The sequence below is a fragment of the Sus scrofa genome, chromosome 11 (assembly GCF_054392235.1).
Source record: "Sus scrofa isolate SSC_HxYL_T2T_F1_AM1 chromosome 11, Sscrofa_HxYL_maternal_Yorkshire_Landrace_v2.0, whole genome shotgun sequence".
NCBI lineage: Eukaryota > Metazoa > Chordata > Mammalia > Artiodactyla > Suidae > Sus > Sus scrofa.
In genome coordinates this window covers 71,763,950-71,790,893 of record NC_139393.1, presented here as the reverse complement: position 1 = coordinate 71,790,893, position 26,944 = coordinate 71,763,950, and the positions used below count along the sequence as shown (strand labels likewise).

The window sequence follows — 26,944 nt, the reverse complement described above, 5'->3', positions numbered from 1 at the left end:
TGAGAATATCATTCACTTCAACAAACATTTAGTTTAAAAAAAAAAAAAAGGACAGTTCTCAGCTCTGATTCTATTGCTTATCAGCTAGTAGACTCACAGTGAGCTCTTAACCTTCCCAAGTGTCAGTCCCCTCACTGGAAGATGGCGCTAACCTTGCAGGGCTGCCGGGAGAATCTGGAACAATTAAGCCCCTGGTACGAGGCTCACATGGACCAGGACCAGCCCAACAGGGGGATAGGGAGGGACAGTGTTTGTCAAAATGCAGGAGCAACCAAAGGATCAGGAAATAAATGTGCCACATGACCATCATTGTCTCTAATATGAACTAGAACTGATAGAAAAGATCAGAGCACAGAGCAAGAGTAATATTATTTTGTGAAGTTTTTGTTCCTGTGTGTGTCTTACGTGTGTGCTCCATGCTCACATAAAATCATGATATGAAGCAGTTCTACCATGGACTGCAATCAAGAGGATTTTGAGGTCACTAGCAGAGTGGTTATCTGCTCAGGCTATGGAGCTGGAATTCTCCTTAAATTAAATTTGAATCCTGTCTCTATTTGGAAATTGACCCTTTGTCAGTTGCATAATTTGCATATATTTTCTCCCATTTCCTAAGAGTTCTTTTTGCTTTGTTTATATTTTCCTTTGCCGTGAAAAAGCTTTGAAGCTTAATTAGGCCCCATTGATTTATTTTTGCTTTTTTTTTCCCCATTAGTCTAGGAGATGGATCCAAGAAAATATTGCTGTGATTCATGTCAAAGAGTGTTCTTCTTATATTTTCCTCTAGGAGTTTTATGGTATCTCCTCTTACATTTAGGTCTGTAGTTCATTTTGAATTTATTTGTGTATATGGTGTTAGAGAATGTTCTCATTTCATCCTCTTACATGGAGCTGTTCCAGATGTCCCAGCACCACTTATTAATGAGACTGTCTTCTCCACTGTATATTCTTCCATCCTTCGTCTTAAGACAAACTGACCATAAGTGCATGGGTTTATTTCTGGGCTTTCTATCCTGTGTCACTGATTACGTATCTGATGTTTTTGCCAATACTGTACTGTTTTCATTATTGTAGCTTTGTAGTATGGTCTGAAGTCAGGGAACATGATTCCTCCAGCTCTGCACTTCTTTCTCAAGATTGTTTTGGCTATTAGAGATCTTTTCTTTTCCCATACACATTTTAAAATGTTTTGTTCTAGGTGTGTGAAAAATGCCATTGGTAATGTGACAGAGACTGCACTGAATCTGTAGGTTGCTTTAGTCATTTTAACAATATTGATTCTTCCAATTCAAGAACATGACATATGTTTCCATCTGTTTGTGCCATCTTCAATTTCTTTCATCAATATCCTATAGATTTTGGGGTATAGGTCTTTTGCCTCCTTGGGTTTTTTTTTTTCTGATGTGATGATAAATGGAATTTTTTCCTTAATTTCTCTTTCTGCTATTTTGTTATAAGTATACAGAACAAGAACAGATTTCTATGTATGGAACAGCTCAATTTCAAAACAAAACAAAATAGGTAGTTCCCGTTGTGGCTCAGCAGTAACAAACACAACTAGTATCCATGGGGATGCAGGTTCAGTCCTGGGCTTGTTAAGAACCCAGAATTGTCATGAACTGGTGTAGGTCAAAGACAGAGCTTGGATCTGGCGTTGCTATGGCCATGGTGTAGGCCGGCAGCTCCTATTCAACCTCTAACCTGGGAATTTCCATATACCACAAGTGCAACCCTAAAAAGCAAAACAAAACAACAGCAACAGAAAAGAAATCAAACAACCCAATCAAAAAATGGGCAGAAGACCTAAACAGATATAGACATTTCTCCAAAGAAGACATACAGATGGCCAGCAGGCACATGAAAAGATACTCAACGGCACCAATTATTAGCAAAATGCAAATGAAAACTATAATGAGGTATCACCTCATACCAGTCAGAAGGGCCATTATTTATAAGTCTACAAAAAACAAATACTGGGAAGATTTTGGAGAACAGGGGACCCATCTACACTGCTAACTGGTACAACCACTATGGGAAACAGTATGGAGGTTCCTTTAAAAACTGAAGGAAAGAGTTACCAAATAGTCTAGCAGTCCCACTTCTGGGCATATATGTAGAAAAACTGAAAATACTAATTCAAGAAGATACATGTACCCCAACATTTACAGCAGCACTACTTAAAACAGCAGAGACATGGAAGCTACCTAAATGCCAATTGATAGAAGAATAGATTAAGATGATGTGGTATATATATATATATATATATATATGGAATGTAAGGGAATATTACTCAGCCATAAAAATGAATGAAATAATGCCATTTGCAGCAATGGTTCTAGAGTGTATCATACAATGAAGTAAGTCAGAGAATAATTATCATATGATATCATTTATATGTGGAGTCTAAAATAATGATACAAATGAACTTAATTACAAAATAGATGGACTCAGACATGGAAAAGAAACTAATGGTTACAAAAGGGGGACGTGGGGGAGGGATAAATTAGGAATTTGGGATTACAATATATGGACTACTATATACAGAATAGATAAACAAGGACCTACTGTATAGCACAGGGAACTATATTCAAAATCTTGCAATAACCTATAACGGAAAATCAATTGAAAAAAATATGTATATAGATATATGTATAATTGAATCATTTTACTGTGCACCTGAAACATATAAATCAACTATACTTCAAACTAAGAAAAAACAGAGACACACAAAATTTGAATCCTGGCCCTGCCCCTCGCTTGGTAGTGGGGTAGCTCACAGTGAAATGGAGTTTTAACTAAAGAATCACCCCACCTTGGCTAAGAAGGCAGCTGCAAGCCTTTCCAGCTGTGCTCATCACTATGCCACCCTTCTTGTAATAATGTAACAACTGTGTGCTCTCTGTCCAAGCCAGCAGCCCTGCTAATCATGTACCCAGCATTGCTTATCAGTTCCGCTTCTGTAACCTTGCTTGCTCAGTTTCTTAGGGAGGAACACTGTCCGCTTGGGGATGGGGGAGGTCCGGGATGCTTACATGGGAAAATCAAGACCTTGTAGTGTATAAACGTTACTGAGAACAAAGACCTGGTGCTCAGACTCTGGAGGTGACTCTTCTGAGCCCGCACCGGTGCTTAATAAACCTTGCTTTTCCATATCTCCGAGTGCTGTTTGTCTCCTTCCGTTGCCACAGTTTTTGCGGTTTCTGCAACAACAGTACCTCAGCTTTTTCATCTGTCAGGTAAGGATAACAACAGAATTGGGAGGATTAAGTGAGAGATGTTATGAAAAGAGGCTAAAACATGTTGAGGATTCCACAAATGTTAGGAATTATTATTAATGCTTGTAACTTGTCAGGGCCTCAACAAGCACTAAAGCAACAGAAATGAGAGACAAAGGCCCTCTAGAGGCTTATAGGAAGAAAATGTGGAGCATGTGGGGAGGACTGAGAAAAATGCCAGAGGTCTTCATGGGAGACTGGGAAGTCTGAATGAGCACAGGGCGGTGGTCAGGAAAGAGCCTGGAGGGAGGGGCGCCAGAAAAGAAAAAATTAGACACTTATCTGCTATGCTTTTCCCCAAAACTTCTATTGAACATGTGTTTTTGTGTGTATGCTTTACTCTTTAAATTTGTAGAAATAATTTTTTATATTATAAGCAATAAATATAAAAAAATCATGGATTACAAAAATTAATGAGCAAAGTCATTCCAGAATGTGTTACTTTCTTCTCTTAACAAGAAAAATACCTAAAAGGTCAGTGCCTCGATCCTTAAGAATAATAATAGTTGCTGCTGACTGAGCGTTCCCAACAACAAACGTTTTTCTCATCCAGTGACATCCTCACAACAAATCTGTGAGGCAGTAGTTCCTAAAATAAAAGTGGAATAATAAGGGTTCTGTGTTTACAATGGTTGGTGAGCCTTATCTGCGTGGATACAAAGCTTAGCACTGTTTCTAAGAATGCAGAGTGTCCATGTACAGCATACTCCAAAGTAGGGTAGAAACCAAAGGAGCAGAACTAAACCTGCTCATGCCAAGGAAGGTTTAGCCTTTGCTCAGATGTGCTTCCAAACATTAGGAACAGAACCAACATTATTTCTTTGTTTACAGAATTCTTTTCTGTACACAAGCATAAAACTTTTCTTATTAAGAAGCATTAAAAACACAGGGGCACATTTCTAAATCCTGTCATCCAAGGACATAAAAGGACTTTCAGGCACACTCATCATTTCTGCTACCTAGTTTCAGTTGGCCCATGTCAGAAGTGGGTACAATCAAAACATAAAACCTGAGAATGCAAACTCATCTGTTTTCTACTGTAATCACTAAGTCATGAAATCAAATAACAGGGGGAATCTTTTAACAGAGAGATTTTATGTGCTAAAATTTATTTCTATTTCTCCCATAAGTGATATCTTTAAAAATGTTTTACTGTGATTAAAATACACAGAAAATTTACTACCTTAACCATCCTCAGGTGTACAGATCAGTAGTATTAAACACATTCCCACTGATGAACAGCCAACACCAGCATCCAGCCACAGAACTCCTTTCAGCTTGTGAAACTCATACTCTGTACCATTTAACAAGAAAGCCCTACTCTCCTTCCCCCACCTCCTGGCAGCCACCATTCTACTTCCTGTCTCCATGAACTGACTGCTCTAGGTACCTGTCATTAGTAGAATCATGTAGTATCTGTCTCATGTGACTGGTTATTTCACTTAGCGTAACACCCTCAAGGTTTCTCTGTATTGGAACATGTGTCAGGATTCCATCCTTTATAAGGATGAGAACTATTTCATTGTTCGTATATGAACCATATTTATTTTTTTCCTACTTTTTCCAGCTGCATCCACAATATGCAGAAATTCCCAGGCCAGGGGTCAAACGCAAGCTGCAGCAGTGGCTGTGCTGAATCCTTAATGGCTAGGCCACCAGGGAACTCTCTCTTTTTCTTTTTTCTTTTTTGTCCTTTTTTGGGCCACACCCAAGGCATATGGAGGTTCCCAGGCTAGAGTTCGAATTGGAGCTGTAGCCGCTGGCCTACACCACAGCCACAGCAATGCCAGATCCTTAACCAAGTGAGCGAGGCCAGGGATCAAACCCGTGCTCACGGATGCTAGTCGGCTTTGTTAACCACTGAGCCACAACAGGAAATCCTACTAGGGAACTCCTGCACCACAGACTGTCTTCACCTTTTTGCTACAGTGAATAATGCTGCTACAAACATGCATATCCAGGTATCTCTTAAAAACCCTGCTTTCAATTCTTTTGAGTCTATACCCCAAAGCAGAATTGCTGGATCATATAATAACTATATTTTTAACTTTTTTGAGGAACCTCCATCTTGTTTGCCACAGTGGCTGCACCATTTTACATTCCTACCAGCAAGGCACAAAGATTCTGATTCCTTTTTTTTCTTCTCTCTTTTTTTTAAAGGGCCACACCCACAGCATATGGAGGTTCCCAGGCTTGGGGTTGAATCTGAGCTACAGCTGCTGGCCTACACCACAGCCACAGCAACTTCGGATCCGAGATCCGTCTGCAACCTATACCTTAGTTCATTGTGACAGCCAACCCATTAAACGAGGCCAGGGATCAAACCTGCATCCTCATGGATACTAGTCAGATTCATTTTCATTGAGCCACACGGGAACTCCCAGGATTCTGATTTCCTGACATGCTCATCAACACTTATTTTATCTTATTTTATTGAGAATGACCATCATAAGGAGTGCGAGGTGGTGTCTCACTGTGGTCTCAAAGAAAGATCTTGATTTCAAAAGTACTTCTACTACTTCCAGGTATTTCAGAGGTCAGGGGCGGGTGGCAGTAGCTGTGCTATCACAGGACACATGTCCATGTTCTCCTTCCTTTGGTGCCACGTTCTACATGCTTCCTCCTAAAGAGGCACTTCAGAGCTCACTGTACCCGCACTCCAGGAAGCACGTCTGCCTGAGCCTTTTGTCTTGACTCTTCCCTGTGTTTCTCATCTCAAGAGGTTAGAATATATATATATTCTAGAATATATATATATACCCCTCAAAATAAAAAAAAAATAAAGAAAAACAGCAAGTCTGATAGAGGGCAGGATGGAAGATGTGGGCACAGAGCCTATGTTGCCCTTGACTATTTTATGAGAGACTAGTAATTGCTCAATCAATAGTCTGAATTATTTGGGTGGATGAACCAAAAGGAATGACAGGAACGTCTGCTGTGCATATAATCCAATCTCCAAACACTCCCCGAACAACATACATTTTAAAGAAGCGGAAGAAAAGAAAACAGAACCAGAGCCCAGGAAGAGAGGGTCACGTCAAGGCTCCACTGTCACAGCAACCAGGCATGGGGTCTGCAGGAAGCTCTCCACACACACGGACCTGTTCAGTCCTCACAACAGCTCCAGGGGGTGGTACTGCGAGCTGCCCTGTGAGGGGGAGAAGCCTGAGGAGCACAGAGATGGGATCCGAGTCCCGTGCTCCTCCTCACTCTTCTCTACGGCCTCCCTGGTTCTACTCGCTGATGAATGGCTGAATTCTCAATGTCTCCCCAAAGCACCCACACACTCTCTAATTCTCAAAGAAGCACTGTTTCACAGAAGGCCCTCCAGGGAGATGATCACTTTTGAAAGGGTGGCTTTAATTCCTATAGCAAAGGTTCATCATTAAGACACTTAAAATTCGTGTTTCCTGTTAGGAAACTCTCCAGTGCTAAACGAACCATTTATATTTTTTTTCCTCAGAATGATACGGCTATCAGTGGAAGAGTCCAGATATCCATCTGGGTAAGTTATCAAACAAATCACGTACAAATGAACGAACAAACAAAACTTTATATTGGATGAAAATAACTGTTGAAAATATCTGCTACTAAAAACGTGCTCTATTGGGAGGGAAAAGATCAACAGCTTCACGCAATTTGAAAAAACAACAATCAAATTAAAAGCAATTAAACTTAGGTGTCTCATGAAAAGACCACGAGAGAATGCTCTGAGGTGCACACCTGAGGTACGACTGACATTTTCTTCCTTAAATCGTGAAGTCCAATGTTGGCTGTCCAGATCCCATCAATCCCAATTTTACCATTGGGTTCTGACAATCTGAAAAGGGCCGAGACGAGGGAACTTTTTCCAGCTCCTGTTCTTCCTACAATGCCAACCTGTAAAGAGATCCAGGAGGGATTAACAATTAACAATAGGCAGCAAAACTTTGATTACTGAAGATAAAGTTTAAAAGTTCTATATAGAGATCTGTCTATAGGAGTCTCAGCCATGGCACTGTTGACATTATGGGTCAGATAATTCCTTTTTTTTGCGGGGTAGTGGGGGCATTGGAGGGCAGTCCTGTGTCCTGTAGGATGTTCAGCAGGATCCCTGGACTCTACCCATTAGATACCAGAAGCACCCCCACAACTGTGGCAACCAAAAATGTCAGATATTGACAAATGTCCCCTGGTTGAGAACACCTAGTCTCCAAAAGAGTTAAAAATAACAAAATCAGGAGTTCCCATTATGGCGCAGCGGAAACGAATCTGACTAGGAACCACAAGGATGAGGGTTTGATCCCTGGCCTCGCTCAGTGCGTTAAGGATCCAGCGTTGCCGTGAACTGTGGTGTAGGTCACAGATGCGGCTCGGCTCTGGTGTTGCTGTGGCTGTGGCATAGGCCAGTGGCTACAGCTCTGATTAGACCCCTAGCCTGAGAACCTCCATATACTGAGGGTGCAGCCCTGAAAAGACAAAAAGACAAAAAAAAAAAATAAAAAATAACAAAATAGTAAAATCAATCTAGTGCCAGTGAAATGCCTCCAGTCTCCTAGGTGGTTCATAGGAAGTCAACTTTTATTTATTTATTTTTCAGATTCATATCTTTTTTATATATTTAAGTCCAGTCTTGGCATTTTTCTAGATTTTACAATAAGTCTATACCTTTTAGATATAAATAATCATTCCATTAGATACAATTCATTGAATTAGCTTTAGTCCTACTGTCTGGGTACTTGGACCTTGAGAATTTTACAGAGATCAACAAGTCAGAAGTTCTGTACGCAAATAATACCTTCTCAGGCATCTACTATTTGAGAGGGATTATTCTTTGGTAGGGAAACTAAATTACTTCCTGATATTAAATATCTTTATGATATTCTATCTTGAAAGGAAAAATCTTAAAATTATAAAACAAAGGTCTCAGTGTCTTAAGAGACAATAGCCAGTGGACACAAAACACATAGTAAGCCCAACAACAACTACACAAAGAACATCTCCTATTTATAGGAGACCTTTCATCACGGCAGTTGAAAAGGCATTTTATAAACCAATTAACACTTAACAATTGTATCTTGGAAAGATACATGTCAAATATCAGTCTAGTTATTAAAACCAAAGCAGAGAGAAATTAAGTGCATTAACAATAAGATTAAGGAATCGATATAATGCAGGTAAAATGGTGATGAGGAATAAAACTATACTGTAAATACTGGCTTTTAGCTGTGTGCATTCAAACGTGTGTAGAGAAACTGGCCTGTCTTATCAATGAGCTCGCCCAACTGCATAATTCCCTGGTGGGATCTTCCCAAGAGAGAAATTCATCTCTATTTAGGAATCTGGAACCCGTGGGGGGTCCAGGACATATTTTCAATCATTTGTAAATTAATCCAGTAAATTTAAAAAACTCATGGCTTTAAACAGAGAAGAACTAAATCTTTCTGAGCGCTGTTATCAGAATACAGGGACTTTTTTTTTCTTTTTTTTTGGCTATACCCAAGGCGTGCAGAAGATCCCATGCTAGGATTCAAACCGGAGCCACAGCAGTGATAATGCTGATCCTCAACCACCAGGCTAGGCCAACAGGGAACTCCAAATGGGAATTTTTCATATTGTCTCATTTGAATTACTCTGAAGTTTCAAATCTCAGTCTGTAAAATCAATCATGGCATTTCCAAAAAAATTAAAGAATTTATCATTATAGAGATTAAATGTAGGAAAAGTGGGTCTAGCTAACTTTATTATCTTTATAGCTACTTTGTATGTTAAGTTAAACTCTAATTTATGTAATACAGATGGGCCACTCTCTGTACATAGGCAGGTCCCGTGTGTATATATGTGACTCACATATTCTGGGTACAGGCAGATCTTTAACACGCTGCAGATTTGGTTTCAGATACCACAATAAAGTGAGTATCGCAAAATTAAGCGAGTCATATGCATTTTTGTTCCTCTGTGCATGTTAAAGTTACGTTTACACTAAACCGCACTCTACAAAGTGTACAACAGCATTATGTCTGAAAAACATTCTACGAACCTTAATTTCCAAATCCTTTATTGCTTAAAAAAATGCCATCAACTGAGCCTTCAATGGGTTGTGGTAACATTAAAGAATGAAGATCCCAGATCACTATAACAAATATAATAATGGAAAGGTTTAAAATAGTCCAAGAATTACCCAAATGGACACAGAGCCACAAAGTGAGCAAATGCTGTAGGAAAAATAGCATTGATAGGCTTGCTTGACACGGGGCTGCCACAAATGTTCAAGCTGCAAAAGATGCACTGTCTGTGAAGCACAATAAACCAGGCACGCCAGTGTCTCTGGGTGTCCTCACAGACACATCGACACGCATCGGGACACGGGTGGGAACGTGACTGTGAGAAAGTATGGAGGTTCCCACACCATCAGCTCTACTGAACTGACCCATCCGTGCAAACTGGGACATCTGTAGACTTTGGGTCAATGGCCAAGATAGGACAGGGACGCTGCCTGTGGGCTGCTCAGGACCACAGGCCTGGGAGCTCCAAACTCCAGGGAGGAGTCTGTGCCTGTCACTCCGCCCCAGAAAGTCTCTTCTATGAAACTGTCCCCACCAACCTCTCTGTCCTTCATCTCAGAGTCAGCTCCCTTGGGACCACTGGGTAGGGGTGAGGAAGGACCGTGACAGTGGGTGCTCTGCACCTGCTACTTCTGTTCCCTGAACGCTCTGCAGGGGCCTAGTTCTTCACTCACAGGATCAGGACACTGTGCCTGTGCTCATGCTGGTCCCACCTCCCAGAATGCCTGTCCCATGCATTGCCACCTTCTGAAATCCTAGCCACACATCACTAAGTCTGTCTCACATGCCTCATTCCTCGGAAATGCTCTACCTGATCCCTCATGTAGGCGTCTCTCAACCGAAACAGATGTTACATCATCTTTGCCTAAATGTCTATAAACATCACGACCACCTTCTATCTTACACAGCTGATAGAGCCATTTTCTTACATCTTCAACTGGACTGTATATGTTGACAGCAGGACCTATACTGGGTTTGCCTTTGTACTATTTGTATGACCTGTGAAGTCCTGCACAGAAGAGGCATTTAGTAGGGAGCTGAGATTTTTAATGCAGGCTAGAGAAATGTATGGAAAAATCTATTACCACAATATTTTGGTAATGATAATTTGGACAGAGAGACAGATGCATTAGATGGATCCTAGAGCCATAAATACAATTTCAAATGGCCAACCCCTCATATTCACGAAGAGACAACAATTTACCCAGGGAAAGTGGTTATGGTCATTTTACATTCAATTAAAATGACAGCTCTCTTTGTCCAAACATTTACTCTGTGCCAGTCTCTATGCTGGGTTTTTATTCATTTATTGCTTTTTAGGGCTGCAACTGTGGCATGAGGAAGTTCCAAGGCTAGGGGGTCGAATTGGAGCTACAGCCACCAGCCTATGCTACAGGCACAGCAATGCAGGATCCGAGCCACAGCTGCAACCTACACCCAAGCTCTCCATAACACCAAATCCCCAACCCACTGAGCAAGCCCAGGGATCAAACCTGCATCCTCATGGATGCTGGTTGGATTTGTTTCTGCTGCACCACAAGGGGAACTCCATGCTGGCTGTTTTATGTGTCTTATTTATGTTGTACAGCTATCCAGGAGGTTAAGGCCTATCACTTCCATTTTGCACAAGAAAAGGTTGAGGCTTTTAAGATTAACTAGTCTGCCTCAAATAACAGAGCTCATATGTCACAGACAGGACTCAAAGCCACAGTGTCGGCCTCTTTTCCATTCTGCTCATGGCCTCCTTATCACCTGGATGGTCTGGTACCTTATCATGTCTCTCTGTGTAGCCAGAACAGAGAAAGTGGGGAGTGCTGTAGCCACAGTTAAAGGAGCCTACCAACCATAGAGATCTCACTGCCAAACAGTAAAAGCATGACAGGGACACAGGTGACCATAATGTAGTGAGTGGCTCAGAGGGCCGACGTCTCTGAGCCAAGAGGGGACCTGAGGTCAGGTGGACTGGCTGTCAGCAGGAAGACCCAGCACCCATAGCAGGGCTGGGAGAGAAACCTAAAGAATCTAAAGCTAAGTGGGGCTCAAGGTGCCCGGGAAACAGGCCCAGTAGACCGGTGGCCCTGCCTAAGGCAGCGAGACCCATGTCTGATCCCATCAGTGGCGAGAGAGCCTCACAGGCACTGCTACGCGGGGCTGTCTCTGACTCTGAGCCCAGGCAGAACCGAGCCTGGGGTGAAACACCTCCCGTCCCTACAGGAGGCTGGTGTAGGGAAGGCCGGACGGCAGGATGGGCCCCAGACTACACTCAACAGAGGCAAATAAGTGCATTAGGATCACATAGAGCTGGATTACAATGTAAAGGCACAATTTTCATAGTACAAACATGAGTAAAACTCTAAAGTAAATGGCACAGAACTTTCTAGAGCCTCATGCTCAGTCACAAGAGGGGTTCACCCAAACTTCGATTCAGAATAGCATTTGAACAAGACCTTCCAGTAAAGTCCTTTCTTACCCATACACAATTTTTCATGACTCGTAAACCATGCTTTCTAAGAAACTTCCTTTGATGGTTTGAAATTGTGCTGATGAATCACCCAACCACTGATGTACCATAAGCTCTATCTGAAAAGACTATCTAAGATGCTGTGGAAGCACAGAGGAGCCTGAAGAGGCAGGTGCAAGAGAGCTGACTCTGAGCATGAGGAGACTTTCAGCAGCCAGGTGACAGGTCCAAGGTCGAGGGGCAGCTGTGCATACTGGGGGCTGGTAGGACACAGGGCTCTGGGAGAATGACCATGACCTGAGCATGGGGATGGCATGTGGGCTAGGACCTGGAGGAGAGGGCAGTGCCAAAGAGCTGCTGACGCCGTGTCTGCTCTGGTTTAGTCTCTGTCAGGACCCTGCCTTGGTCCCAGCCGAGGGCCCCAAGATGAGCATGACAGGGACACTGCCAGCAGACAGGGATGCTGGCAGGACCAGATCACACGCCCTCTGCCATCTCCCACGTGTGTCTTCCCTGCTCCCTTCCATGTGATTTCATCAACTCTGAGCAAGTCTCTGGGCCCTGCCTTGAGCTTGGGGTCCTGGTTCCTCACCCCCCAATGAGTCATGATTCTAGGCTCTTCTCTGGTGGACACAAGCTTCCCCACTGCCTCTGCTGGAGTGGACAATCGCACATGTGTTGCTCAACCTTTAGCTGGACAATAAATGAGGCAAATGGCTTAAACAAACCTTGCTTCTTCGGGGAATCCATGATGTCAGGTCCATCAGTACCAGAGGCCCGTCTGAGCTGTACCTGAAGCTCACATTACTAAGGTCAATGCTTCCTTCATGGGGCCAGGATGGCGGTGGACGATACTCATATTCCCAGGGTGCTTCTTTCTCAAGGTCTGTATATTCAGTCACTCTTTCTACTGAAATCATCTGAAAGACACATGACATCACGTGGGTTAGGAACAAAGCGTCTTGTTTATGGAGGTTCAGAGACTGTAAATGAGATGTTTTGCTTTTTTATCTTTATGTCGACTTTTCTCTGGTTAAGTTTATCCCAGGTCTTATCATCCCCAAAGGACAGAAGGAGGCGTCTGATGAGGCCTTTGATGATTTGCAAACTTGTTCATCGTCCTGTAACACTGTCACTTACGGCCACTTCCTTCAACATTGTATTAAAACCAAAAGAACTAGAGAACTGAATGCTAAGACTTTACTGATCCACTTTTCATACCTGAATAAAAAAACAAGAGAGTTGTGTCAAAGGAAGGGATACTGATGGACCCTGATCAGTAATGTGTGGTACAGAAGGGCGTCTGTCATGACGAGCAGAACTGGACAGTCAGCAAGCTCGTTTTAATAACTAGTCACCTTCTCTACAAAAGTGAAGAATGCAATGGAAACATTTCGTCTATATTGTTTTTCTCTCTTAGGAGAAGATGCAAATATTCAAAAAAGGAGATAATTTACAAACTGACTAAGGCCTCCTAAACGACCATTCACTCAACACCTCTGACAGCACATTCTGAGACGGGGCTTATCCTGCCAGAAAGAAGGGACACCTGCAGATTCAGGTGTTCAACACATACAAGAATAAATGCTAAAATGGGGTGGGGAGGATACCTATTAAACAACCAATCTCAAAAGCTTACATTCTTCTTTTGTCAAAAATGAGGAATTACCAATTAAGAAACAAAAATAAATAAGTCTCTAAGAAACTGACTTTAATTCTTTCCAGGATTTCAGAACCTCCCTCCTACAGAGACATTTATTACATGTGAAGACAGCATGTGATGAACAGAAAACCTGCTGACCTGGCACACATACGAGTTAGAAAAAGATGTGTATATTTTATTCCATATTAACTTTAAACAGATGGGAGAAGAACCTAGAAAATTCTGTTAACTACAATGTAAAAACGTCAGTTTTAATATTTCACATAAGAATTGATGTTATACCATTTGATGGCAAGGAGACTAGAACAGGCTAAGAAGGTTAAGATAAACACTTTACCATAGTCTCGGCTTCGGCACTTTGCCTGACGCACCGCGGGACCATCACCATGAACGTGAGGGCGAGAGACAGCACCAGGCCCACCTGCCCGACATTCAAAGCTAAAAGAGGATGAAGAGGAGGAATGAGGTCAGCGCCATTCCTTTTTAAATTTATTTTATTGATTTACAATGTTGTGATAATTTCTGCTGTACAGTAATTCAGTTATACATACAGTCTTTTTTCACATTCCTTGCCATCCTGGTTTACCACAGGATACGGAATTCGGTTCCCCACGCTGTACAGTAGGACCTTGTCGTTTCTCCATTCTGCATGTATCAGTTTGCATCTGCTAACTCCAAACTCCCAGTCCATCCATCCCAGCCCCCTCCCCCGCTCCTCCTTGGCCACCACAATTCTGTTCTTTATGTCTGTGAGTCTGTATCTGTTTCATAAACAAGCTCATCTGTCTTACATTTCAGATTCCAAATATAAGTGATATCATATGATATTTGTCTTTCCCTGACCTACTTCACTTAGTATGACAATTCTGAAGTCTGTCCATGTAGCTGGAAATAGCATTATTTCATTTCTATGGGTTAGCAGTATTCTAATATACCATATCTCCTTCTTCTTTTTTTTTACTTTTAGGGCTGCACCTGAGGTATATGGAAGATCCCAGCCCAGAGGTCAAATCATAGCCTCAACTGCCATCCTATGCCACAGCAACTTGCATCTGTGCTGCATCTGTGACCTACACCACACATTACAGCAATGCCAGATCCTTAACACCATGCGAGAGGCCAGGGATCAATTCTAAATCCTCAAGGATACTAATCAGGTTCTTAACCCACTGAACCACAATAATAACTCCTCTACCACATATTCTTTATCCATTTATCTGTTAATGGACATTTAGATTGTGTCCATGTCTCGGTTACTGTCAATAGTGCTGATGTGAACATAGGGGTGCACGTATCTTTTCAAATTATGGTTTTCTCTGCATATATGCCCAGGAGTGGGATTGCTGGATCATATGGTAACTCTATTTTTAGGTTTTTGGGAAGAGCCTCCATACTGTTTTCCATAATGACTGCACCAACATACATTCCCAACAAAAGTGTAGAAGGGTTCCCTTTTCTCCACACCATCCCCAGCATTTGTCACTGGTAGACTTTTTAATGATGGCCATTCTGAATGGTGTTGGGAGGTACGTCACTGCAATTCTGGTTTGCACTTACCCAAAAATTAGCAATGCTGAGCATCTCTACATGTGCCTACTGGCCATGTGTATGTCTTCTTTGGAGAAATGGCTATCTAGGTCTTCTGCCCATTTTCCAATTGGGTTGTTTAGGTTTTGTTATTGAGTTGTATGAGGTGTCTACATATTTGGGAAATGAAGCCCTTGTCGGTCCCATCATTTGCAAATATGTTCTCCCAGACGACAGGTGGTCTTTTCATTTTGTTTATGTCTTCCTTTGCTGTACAAAAGCTTGTAAGTTTTATTAGTTCCCTCCCCCTTTTTCTCTTTTACTTCCATTGCAATGGGAGAATAACCTAAGAAAATGAATTGGAATGGGAGTTGTCGGAGCTCCCATTGTGGCTCTGCGGAAACGAATCTGACTAGCATCCAAGAGGACGCAAGTTCGATCCCTGGCCTGGCTCAGTGGGTTGAGGATCCAGAGTTGCCATGAGCTGCAGTGTAGGTCACAGACATGGCTCAGATATGGCATTGCTGTGGCTGTGGTGCAGATCAAATTCAACCCATAATCTGGGAACTTCCATAAGCCACAGGTGCAGCCCTAAAAAAAATAAATAAATAAATAAATAAATAAATAAATAAATAAATAAATAAAGAGAGAGAGAGAGAGAGAAAGAAAATACTGGTATAGGAGTTCCTGTTGTGTTTCAGCAGTAAAATACCAGACTAGTGTCCACAAGAATGGGGGTCGAGGATGTGGGTTCAATCCCTGGCCTCTTTCAGTGGGCTAAGGATCTGGCGTTGCCGTGAGCTGTGGTGCAGGTGGTAGATGCAGCTCAGAACCAAGTTGCTATGGCTGTGGCATAGGTCGGTAGCTCCAGCTTTGATTTGACCCATAGCCTGAGAACTTCCATATGCCCGATAAAGCAAAAAAGAAAAAAAGAAAAAGAAAATATTGATACAATTTATGGCACAGAATGGTTTGCCCATGTTCTCTTCTAAGAAAGAGTTTTGTGGTGTCATGTTATATATTTAAATCTTTAAGCCATTTTGTGTTTATTTTTGTGTATGGTTTGAGGGTATGTTCTAACTTCACTGATTCACATGCAGCTTCCAACTTTCTCAGAACTACCTGCTGGAAAGAACAAGTCAGTCCTGTTCTTCTCCCAAGCCCAGCTCCTTCTGTCACTCTACCAAGAAGACACCTTTACAATATTTAAATCACTTGCATATAATGAGAGTATTATTTCTTTTTTATTTTTATGGCCACACCTGTGGCACATGGAAGCTCCCTGGGCCAGGGACTGAATCAGAGCCACAACTGCAAACTACACCATAGCTGTGGCAACACTGGATCCTTAAACCCACTATGCCAGGCTGGAATCAAACCCTCACCTTCACAGTGTCCCAAGCCACTGCAGTCAGGCTCTTAACCCACTGTGCCAGGGCAGGAACTCCTGTTCCATCATTAAAGACCGTGATTCTGTGTTGTTACCATGGAGGAGTGAGGGAGGGTGACTCCATATAACCCACGCCAACACCTGCTCATCTGGTGCCCACAGAGCAGGGAGGAGACTGCTCATTCCTACAGAGAATCTTCTCCCCACACTGCACCAGGCACCTTCAGCCACCAGATCCAAGCGGCCCCAAAGCTAAACCCCAAAGCCCTGAGCTGGACACAAGGCTTAAAGGTGAACCTGGTTCTCTCTCCCAACCATGGGACACGACCTAGAATGTTCAGAAGTCAGTTTGCTACAGTTGCCTAGACCTCAACCCATTCAAAGAGAGATAGAAGAATAAAAGGTCTTATCAAGAATCAAATGACTCCCTTCTACAGGCCACACTCGGAATCACAAGCTGCAAACACTTCAATACAATTCCTTAGAACCAAACAGTATATATTAGGCAAGTTAGCAAGAGTTTAATTTAATAAATGTATATGAAGCCATAAACTGTACTCATACCACAAATAGTTACCCACATCTGTACTTACTTTCTGCCAGAAATAGGGACCCAAAGGCAACACCAATGACAAAGATGGCACAGATGGCATCCAGGCACAGGGCGAACCATCGGGATGTGGTCAAATACAAGGACCAGGCCTCTGGATTCATGAACCAAAATAAGGATGATGAACAGGCAGAGAAAACACATTAGCAGCTTCCCATGAGAAAGAATATTTTGCTCAGTTGAGCTACAGGAGATTTTCACACAAAGTCATCCCCTCAAGGAACCTGAAGATTCCAGAAATCTAGGCTCTCACACCAGACAACATGTGGGACACAGAGGAATCAGTCCAGGGGCTGGTGGGAAGCGTGTGCTGAAAACCTCAACCCACAGGTTATAACAGAAATACGGTCACAAGGACAATGATGGAAAATGGTCTCACTGGTGTGTTTCCTGCAGGGCTGGGGCCTCAAGGGAGATTCTTCCTCTCACAAGTCAACGGTTCCTATTCTCTGACAGCAGAGAGCACAGCCCTCACTGTTTCCAGCACCTTCTGTGCTCACGGCAGGGACCTGCGCATGTTTAGTCTTAAGGGCCAGTATCTAAATGACCATCAGCTACAAGGATCTGAAGGTTGCCCTGAAAATGTTCTCTTACAAAATATAATAAAGATTGAATGGAAAGGTAGGCAAGGATTTCACAGACTTAGAGGAAATTCTGAAATTTCTACCCTAGGAAAAACATCACTGATACAAAGAATAATACACACCAAGTGGGGCAAATCCAGGAAATTATTTCCCTCAACCACTTCTACCACCTTGCATGCTCTGAAAAGACATTTGTCAAAGTCCAGCCTGTGGTCTAAGAACAGCCCTCATCTGGTTTGTGAGTCAAGTTTTATTGGAACACAGCCACGACCATTGGCTGATAGATAATCGTTGCCTGCTTTGGTGCCACAATAGCAAAGGTGAGTAGATGCAACACAGACAAAACAGTACACAAAGCCTGAAATATTTTTCATGTTGATCTTTCCCACTAAAAAACAAAAAAAGTTGGCTGATCCTTGCCCTAAAGGGACAGAAAGCCGCAGGGCACCGTGAGGGAAGGACAATGCAAAGCAGTCAGGGAGAAAAGCAGGGCTGTGAGGGGCAGAGGGGAGCACAGAGGGGAAGCTGAGAGGGAGGGTGGGGGAGGGGGAGGATGTGCAGAGGGGGACAGGGGTGGGGCAGGGAGGCACAGAGAGAGGTGCTGGCCAGCAGGGCCACCTGAGGGGGAGGTCAGGCCTCAGAAGGCAACTCATCCCTTCCTCTGAATCATTTCCAGAAACTCACAGACCTGAGTGCAAATCCTGGTGAGTGTCAAACAGCTCCTGAAACCTCTGTTGCGCTGTGAACGCCCGGATGGTCCAGCGTCCCTGGAGAGAAGATGCTAAGTGGGAAAAGACCGGGCTCCGAGCTGGGGAAGCAGAGACAGAGACACGACAGAGCAGGTCAGGGAGGCTGGATGCCAGGAAACCCACTGCCTCCCCTGCTCTGGGGTCACACATCCCATCAGAGGGCACATCTGCGGCTTCCTGGGGGGCTGTCTGGGGGAGGAGGGATGACACCCCTTCTGGAGAGGACCCTCTGTGTGAACCTCAAACTCCTGTTCACATCAGCTTCACTTTAACACCCTGGAAATGAAAGCTTCTCTTTGAACCCTTCTTTGACCAAATCCAAATCACAGCTACATTTAGATCATGAAATTCCTTTTTTTTTTTTTTGTCTTTTCTAGGGCCGCACCCATGGCATATGGAGGTTCCCAGGCTAGGGTTCGAATTGGAGCTGTAGCCGCCGGCCTAGGCCAAAGCCACAGCAACGCGGGATCCAAACCGTATCTGTGATCTACACTACACCTCATGGGAACACAGGATCCTTAACCCACTGAGCTAGGCCAGGGATTGAACCCACAACCTCATGGTTCCTAGTCGGATTCCTTAACCACTGAGCCACAACAGGAACCCCAAGATCACGAAATTCTTTCTTCACTAACTCATCCATCAAGGTCCTCCTCAAACACACCTCCCTCCAAATTCTTCCCGGACACATCCCCAGGTGGAAACCGTTCACTAATTGTTTTTAATTTACTGACATGTAGTTGGTTTACAATGTCATGTTACATTCAGGAACATAGCAAGTAACTGAGGTTTTTCTGTTATACTTCATTAGAGGTTCTTACAAAATACTGAATACAACTCCCCGGGCTGCACAGTAAACCCTTGTTGCTCCCTATCTGATGTGCAGTGGTGCGGATCTGTCAACCCCACACTCCTCTTCTGTCCCTCCCTCCTCTGACCCTCTCCCTTTCGATAACCGTGGGTTTGATTTCGATGTTGCAGAGTTTCTGTTCTGAATAGAGATTCATTTGTCTTATTTTTTCAGTTCTGCATATGTGATCTCATATGGTATTTGTTTTTTTCTGACTTACTGTACTAAGAATAACATTCTCTATGTACATCCACGTTGCTGCATATGGCAACATTTGAGTCTTTTTATTCCTGTGTAATTACTGTTTACGAATTTCTCAGTGAGTCGTATTTTCAGATTTAATTCTCCGTAACCCTAACCCTAACCATACTGAATTCTGAGGAAGTGTGTGCCACCCCCACCTTAGGTGAGTAACCTGAGGGCTAGGATAACATCGGTATGTCCCCCAAACTGGAACAGTGCCAGGCCCAGGACAGGTGCGAGATAAAAAAGGTGAGTGAACAGTCTGCCATCGCCCTGCATTCTGAGACTTTCCTTGCACCTGCACTACATGGGTCACAGAGTACCTGGTACCGCAGGGCCCTTGTGCACGCAGGACCCACACAGCCAAGACATCTTTGAATTACTATGACTTCTGCTCTGGGAACCTGATGGATGTTTTTATAACTACCCTGCTGGATACCTGTCCTGGCATTTGGAGGTCCCTGTGGCATGTGACACTCACATCATCACCCTTTTAGAAGCAGACGGTGGCCTTAGTGGCCATTCTCTTTTGAGAGACTTCACATGGGTTTAGGAGTTGGTGGCACATGACTGGCCATTCGTCTCCCTGCCGTCTGCCCTAAGAGCCCACTGAACACCAGCACCAGGGCCAGGCTCCTGCCCATCACCGAACAGGTGGGCTCAGGCTGCTGGGCAGGGAGGAGCCCTCACGGCTTTCATTCCCCACCGTGAACCAGGCTGTAACTCGCTGTGGTCAAGGGCAGACTCGAAGCCTGTGACCTCTGTCCGGGATGAGTGATAACTTGTGCTTTATCAGCAGGAAACACTGACTTAGCACTTAGTACCCGTGTGTCTCTTAGAGAAGGTGTGTCAGCAAAACCTAGGTGTTTAGGGGAAGGTAATGACTCCTAGGAGGCTACAGTAATGTTAGAAAATGATGGAGGGGATAGCAATGAATGGGGGAAAACTCCAGATTATATTCAGGACCTTATTCCTTAGCCTGGCATCCAAATGCCTGTCTGGGGGCAGTTCACTCAGTACCGATATGCATATGGGCACTGCAGGTGTGTGTGTGGGGTGGGGGTGGGGGCCTCTGGGTACAAATGGACCAAGACATAGAACCTCCTCTGTGCTTAGTGTCCCTGATCTACAAGCAAGGAAGGAGCAGCTTCCTCCTGTGAGACACTGGGCTTCAGAGAGGGTGGGAAGCCCTGGGCTGGGGGAGCACAGCCTGGGCCGTGGGCCAGTGACCAGCCACTCACTAGGACATCTGACCAGGAACCTTCACTGTCAGGGGCGCTCACTTGCAATATTGAGTTCATGAAAAAAATCCTTCTCTGAACCGGGACATGAACTAACATTTCCTCTTGTATCAAAGTCAGACAAAGAACCATAAGAGACTCGCTGGAGCTTCTGACCGGCCAGCTGCAGGTTTGGGGTCTTATTCCAGCATCCACACTGCTCTTTCCCTTCATTCTATTGAGTGATTTTTAATTTTATTTATTTCAGATTCCTTTAACTTTGTGCCTTTAATACAGCAGCGTGAACACAGATTGAGTTCATGCTCCAAGTAAGAAAGGCTGGAAGCTCTGATCAGGCCTTTCCAGCACCCACAGCAGGTGCAACAACCCGCCCCCAGAACTCAATCCATCTGGAAGCAGGGGGTGGGGGGGGTCACAGGGACAATGCGGGAGAATTCTGGGGCCCATCATCCCAGAAGGAGGGGCCAGGAGTCCAGCCCCAGAGAGTGCAGAGAACTCACTAGAACCCCGCTCTCATCCCAGAGCAGATGTTGTGACGTCAACACTACTCATCACAGACAAGGCTTCTGAGAAGGAAGCAGATGTGGCTGGTCACCCAGGAGAGTCCTGGGGTGAACTCTTCAGCCTGGCCACCCTCTGCTGCTTCCCTCCTCAGGAGATCAAAGCTGCAGGTGCTTCTTTCCAGCAGGGATGGAGGATGGAATGCACTTTAGAAATAAGGCGTCATCTCAGCCTTGAACACTGGGGACACCAAACACCCCATCACCTACCTCACCTCATGCCAAAGAGGCACAGAATCCAGCAGGAATCTAGACCCATGAAACGTTATCCTGTTTCTTCCAAACTCACTTGGGACTGAGCAAGCTACCAGGGTGCATGAACTGGAGAGTCTGCAAAGAAAACTAACTAGGCTAAAATTAAGGCTCTTGTATTATCTTGTCCAAAGTAACACCCTTTTCCCACAAAGACTGGGCTCACTATTCTGAAAGAGACTACGTCACAGCCATGGCCTCAGTCCGCAGTCACAGACACCTGTAACCCTACAGTTCGCATGACTGACGGCTGTGTTTACACCACCTCGAGGACTCTTGGGGACACACCCCCACAAGGCCTGCAGATCCTCCCTGGCAGGGGGAGGGCAGGGAACTGCATGCAAGGCCCCCAGGCTGACAGCCCTGCTGTGGGTTATCGTTCATGCTACGTGATGCCTGACAGTTGTTAATATGTTACCCACCTCATGTTCAGGGTTCTGTGCCTTTGAGAGTAGCTGGCAAGCACTTTATAAGCATCAACTCAAGAAATCCTCATGAGACCACAGAGGGCAGGTATTGTTATATCCTTGACAGAAAGAAAACCAGACTGAGGGATTAAGAGCACACACTGCCCAAGAGTCAGTCAGTTAACCCACTTACTCAGCCAACTCTCTGATTCCCAAGGCTGTGCTTTTAATCACAGCCACACTGTCTCAGAGGGAGAGTAATCAGGGTTAAGGATTCCCATGCGTGACTACAGGCACTTTTCCCTAGACTTTGTTATGTTTAGAAAACCCCAAATCTTACTCAGCTAACATCCAAGAGCCTTCACATTCCTGTGCATCTTATTAAGTACCTGAAGCTGAACAAAGTCCCTGGGAAACTGGCCTAAGAACCCTTAAAACAGCAAACTTGAGACTCCATGGTCTGAATACACATGTCACACATGCTAATCCTCCCTAGTGGTGCCCATGGCAGACATTGCTAGTCGATTACAGCACCTTTCAGACAGAATGTGGATGTGGCTTCATCATTCGGGCACAGCTAAAGGAATAGAGCTGACCAGAAAAAGGCAACATAAGGCCTTGCTGGTTTTATGCAGGGATCCATAAGTGACTGTTACTATGCCCACTTTTGCAAATGGGGGAAGAAATTATAATTAGCTGTATATCTTTCCTTAAGATGACAAAAGTTAACCTAAGATTACAGAAGCAGCAGGATCTGAAAATAAACCTTTGGACTTCAGTGGTCCTGCAGAGCACAAGGATGAAGCAGGGTTATACCTTCTTTTGCTGGTGGCTCCAACAGTGGCCTTAAGACACACTACCAGTTACTGCATAGGGAAGATAATGGTGGTATTATTATGACACAGACCCACCACCTAGAGAGAAAACATAAACAGCTCTAATCAACCATCCACCACACTTGGTTATCTGGGGTGTGGAGGAGGGAGCGTCTGGGTTGAATTCATTGTCCAACTCCTGCAGCCTATTTAGGGTGCCAAAAATCTCAACATTCCACACACATGAGGCCAAAGTTCTCAGACTCTCCAGATCAAACACTGAGAAAATCCTCTACTGCTTCTTGAAAAAAGCCTCAGGGGGTGTTCTTCTCTCCACAACCACAGGGACAGAAGGTGGTCCCAGCCCCAGGTAAAGTTCTCTGGCAAACATTCCTTCTGGAACCACCCCTCCTGTAATGTACCAGAAAACTGCTTTGCAACAAGACTGCTGAGTGACTCCCCTTCATGAGCGGCCTCAAGTCATAAAGCATCTGAGGCCCTGTCTACACAGAAGGCTGGATGGAGCTCTCACTTCCTCTCCTGCCTCCCCAGGTCCTGCCTCCTACCACGTCTCATGGTCACACACACCTGGACTCCGCTGCTCCGCTGTCCATTCAGACTCCTCACAAACCAGACCTCAGGGGGTTGAGCTGCTCCCCTTGATGAGTGAGAAACGTTTCCACAGCTTTTAGGAACCTGATGCCTGCTATCCTTTACTCGAATGCTCAGGATAAGTGCCTCTTAAGCGCTTATTATTAAAAACAAAGCACGCAAATACCATAAACACTGTCCCATTAACACCAATTACTGGTGACAACAAAGAGCAAACCTGAAAAGAACAGGGCTTATCTTTTCAAAATATTTAGCAACTGCAACAAATTCGCCATTTTTTCAACATATAAAACAATTTATTTTTCAAATACATCACTTCTAACATATATTTCCTGATGCCTCCTTTCCTTTATCTAGTCTTTCTTTCCTTTATATTTCTAGTAATTTCAGGGGAAGAAAAATTCCCTTATTTTCCTCCTACATTAGTTCCAACAGGATAAAATTTTTTTTTTTCTAGAGAGATGTTTACTGAATGGCAGCTCTGTTAGGACGTATGTCATGAACAAGACAGAAACGGGCCCTGTCCTCACGGTGCTCACATTTGTCCTCCTTGTGCTAAAATGCAAAGCTGCAGCTCACCTGGCACCAGCTCCAGGTGCCATAAGAGTCACACTGACTCCCAGTGGCCATGACATTCAGTTACCTAAGGTTCACTTGGTGAGAAATTCCAGAAGACAGCACCTGCAGGATTTCAGGGATCTGGTTAATTACGGCATAAATGGAAGCCGGCCTGCATCTCCATCCCACCCCGAGAGCCCAGGTACTCACTTGCGCATTCCAGGCGTTTCACATCTCGTGACGACTCTAAGAAATATCTCCGAAGAACAAAGAAGATGATGCCAAGTGGAATCAAGGGTATCACAGTCCAAGGAATCACCACCACCATCACACCCACCACACCCATCACAAGGAGAAATGTCTGAAATAGGAAAAAAGATACAGAGGCCTCTCTATCAAGGATTCTTTGCAAAGATAAACTTTAATGGTTTGTTTAGTTAGGATTAAACTTCGTTCCGCAAAGGACTTGTTGGAGTGGCAGGGAATGCTTTACCGTCAAAGAAATAAAATTGCAGGTGGTCCTCATGTATATGTGCATCAAAAACTCTGATAAGATCTTTCTAGGTATCAGCTCTTTGATACACAAGGGGCCTATGAAGCAGGCATTGCTATTTTTATTTTGATTTTAATTTTTATTTCTGTCTTTTTGCCATTTCTTGGGCCGCTGCCGTGGCATATGGAGGTTCCCAGGCTAGGGGTCTAATCGGAGCTGCAGCCACCAGCCTACACCACAGCCACAGCAACGCGGGATCTGAGTTGCATCTGTGAACTACATCACAGCTCACGGCAATGCTGGAACCTTAACCCACTGAACAAGGCCAGGGATCGAACCCGCAACTGCATCGTTCCTAGTTGGATTCGTTAACCACTGAGCCATGATGGGAACTCCATGGCATTGCTATTTTTAACAGAGGAGAATATTTGAGGCTCAGAGTGTAGGGCCTGAATCCCAATTATCAGGAGTCAGCAGGTGTCAGTAGGTAGATGACCACACAGGTAGCATAGATGAGGGATCCAGAAGCCTCTGCTATAGGTGTAGGGATAAAGAAGTGGCTAATTATAAATTTAGTGACCAGAAAGGTAGGGAAAAAGTCACATGTTGACCTTTGGAAGTAGGAACTCCTTTTCTTGGTCTTCTATCCATAGTTAACATTTACGGAGTCCTGACTGTGTACAGGGCCACCTGTTCAGTACTTCACGCCTATTACCTCCCTACTCCTCACAGCAGCACTACTGAGTAACAGTATGGTCTCATTTTACAGATGGAAATACTGAGGCACAGGGAAAGGAAATGCAACTTGGTGGAGATGGCAAAACATAAGTCACAGAGCCAGGGAGCCCAGGTTATGAGCCACTCTGACATATTTAAGTTTGCCCCACCATGTAAGCCAGCTTTCTTTCATTATGCTAAGTATCTAAATGTCCATTTCAAAGGCTAATGGTGAAAACAGCAGATGCCATTTACCAGGTGTTTACTGCATACCAGGCACTGTGCCAAGAGGTCTAGAACATTCACTTAATCATCACCTCATCTCACGAGGTGATTTTAAATCTCAGGAAATGACCTTGATCTAAAAATATAGCAGGAAGAATAGAAACTTAAGCCACTGGGTGATGCTGATTTAAGTATCCATCTTTATCATGAAAAGCATGACACCACGGTGCACAGCTTCAGGTGAGGGGAACTCAAGCGACACTCAGTGTCCCTGTGCTGGGAAACCGGGGTGGGCTGCTGAGGACGGGCTGATTCACTCAGCCTGGGCCAAGGCCTCTGCAGTTTATGATCCCAGATGGATATAAATCCATGACCATTTGGACAAGGCACAGAGCACTGGGCAAACACAGGAAAGAATATCTGAACGCTTTTCTTAGAGGATTTCTTAGAGGGAAGTGTGGCATGAGTAACGTGCAGAGAGTAGTCACAGGTCATAGAAGTTTTGACCAAGAGAGAGCTGGGTTAGGAAGGTTAAGAGGCTTTTCCTACTTAACACTGGTTGTTCTGGGTCCTCTCAGCACCAGCACCTGCATCCTGACCTCACCAGCCCAGGGCCTTCCCACCTCATCACCCAGGGCAGCTGGCCCCAGTCACATCTCTGAGGGATGGGCTAGCAGGGAAACTTCCACAACTGTGACTTTGTGGCCAGGAGCCCTTGTAAACCAAACTGCATTATCTGGATGGAGACCCCTTTGCTTTTCCTGTTTCTCCCAGGCTCTGCTGTGGTATCGATATAAAACTCAGAGTGAAGAGGAATAGAATTCTGAAGGAACAAGTTCCAACCGTAAGTGGAGATAGAGCTGTCCGACCTCTCCCCTGTTATACATACGCCTGTACGACTTCTTACAGCTCCTGGATTAACTGACACATCCCACCCTGCTATACACTTCATGCTCATGGGGAGGGGTCTTTCTGGTTGCTTCTGCGTCTGGTCTTAGGTAAAGTCACTCGGCTTGCCATCATTAGTTGACAAGAAAAAAAAAAAACTTAATGAAATGTCAATTATGAAAAAAATCCAAGTTATAGTTTTTAGCAGATTCACATCATTTGATTGGAAAATCACCAGTTTCAATAATCTGGCTCTCCCCAGGTGAGGGCCTTTTATGACTAATCCAGCCTGGCAGGTTACCTGGGAAGCAGACCTACGATCAATATGAAGGGCTCTATCCTGGCCTGGAAACTTACACGTGCTGCAGGCACAGCCCAGAAGAAGCAGAGCTCCAGGGGCGCTCTGTCAGTGTTTTTCCTTGGTAGCCATAAGGACCAGTGGGTAACTGTTGCTCTCAGAAGCTCCCTAGTTAGGTTAAGTCCGTTAGATCTCATGGCCCTAAATTCTGAAGCTGTTCAAAGAGGCTTTCTGCAAGAGTTTTGTCTCTACCTGTAGGTCATACTATAGCCAGCCTCATAGTGGACTGGATATTACAAAAACAAGGGAAGTAAAACACAAGGTATGGGTTTACATTTATATGTATCTATGTACATACATTTGTGAACCTTTTCTTGCCAGCTGTCTCAAACTCTTTATACAAGTTTGTAGAAGACAAAAATACTATCTAAGCAAAGAGCCAACTCTCTGAAGAAGGAAACACAATTCTGGTGCACGACAAA

General features: G+C 44.2%; 1 protein-coding gene and 1 long non-coding RNA gene across 16 annotated transcripts in view; one reads left to right on the top strand and one right to left on the bottom strand.

Moving 5' to 3' along the window:
- The window catches only part of LOC110258728 (ATP-binding cassette sub-family C member 4), a 208,159-nt gene that overhangs the window by 46,517 nt on the left and 134,698 nt on the right, over positions 1–26,944 (bottom strand). For 5 of the 12 annotated variants that reach the window (XR_014819744.1, XR_014819742.1, XR_014819745.1 and 2 more), the window contains 6 exons: positions 24,052–24,202; positions 18,243–18,362; positions 16,954–17,064; positions 13,781–13,881; positions 12,509–12,700; positions 6,999–7,154 (listed from right to left, as the gene is read on the bottom strand). Coding sequence is in view for 4 of the 12 variants with exons in the window: in XM_084982122.1 (XP_084838248.1) it covers positions 6,999–7,154; positions 12,509–12,700; positions 13,781–13,881; positions 16,954–17,064; positions 18,243–18,362; positions 24,052–24,202 (831 nt within the window). In the remaining 8 variants the exon portion in view is untranslated. Of the gene's footprint in view, positions 1–6,998; positions 7,155–12,508; positions 12,701–13,780; positions 13,882–16,953; positions 17,065–18,242; positions 18,363–21,871; positions 21,976–22,672; positions 22,771–23,725; positions 23,965–24,051; positions 24,203–26,944 lie in introns of those variants that run through there. The other 7 variants (XM_084982125.1, XM_084982124.1, XR_014819746.1 and 4 more) reach the window with 6 other exon arrangements.
- On the top strand, positions 3,059–19,424 carry LOC146398676 (uncharacterized). Of its 4 annotated transcripts, none has more exons than XR_014819751.1 (5): positions 3,059–3,236; positions 6,739–6,780; positions 12,819–13,909; positions 17,643–17,874; positions 18,231–19,424. It is a non-coding gene; the product is annotated as an uncharacterized LOC146398676 (long non-coding RNA). The 4 variants fall into 4 exon arrangements; XR_014819750.1 differs by having other exon boundaries at positions 3,073–3,236; positions 16,071–17,874; XR_014819753.1 differs by having other exon boundaries at positions 3,084–3,236; positions 13,506–13,909; positions 16,087–17,874.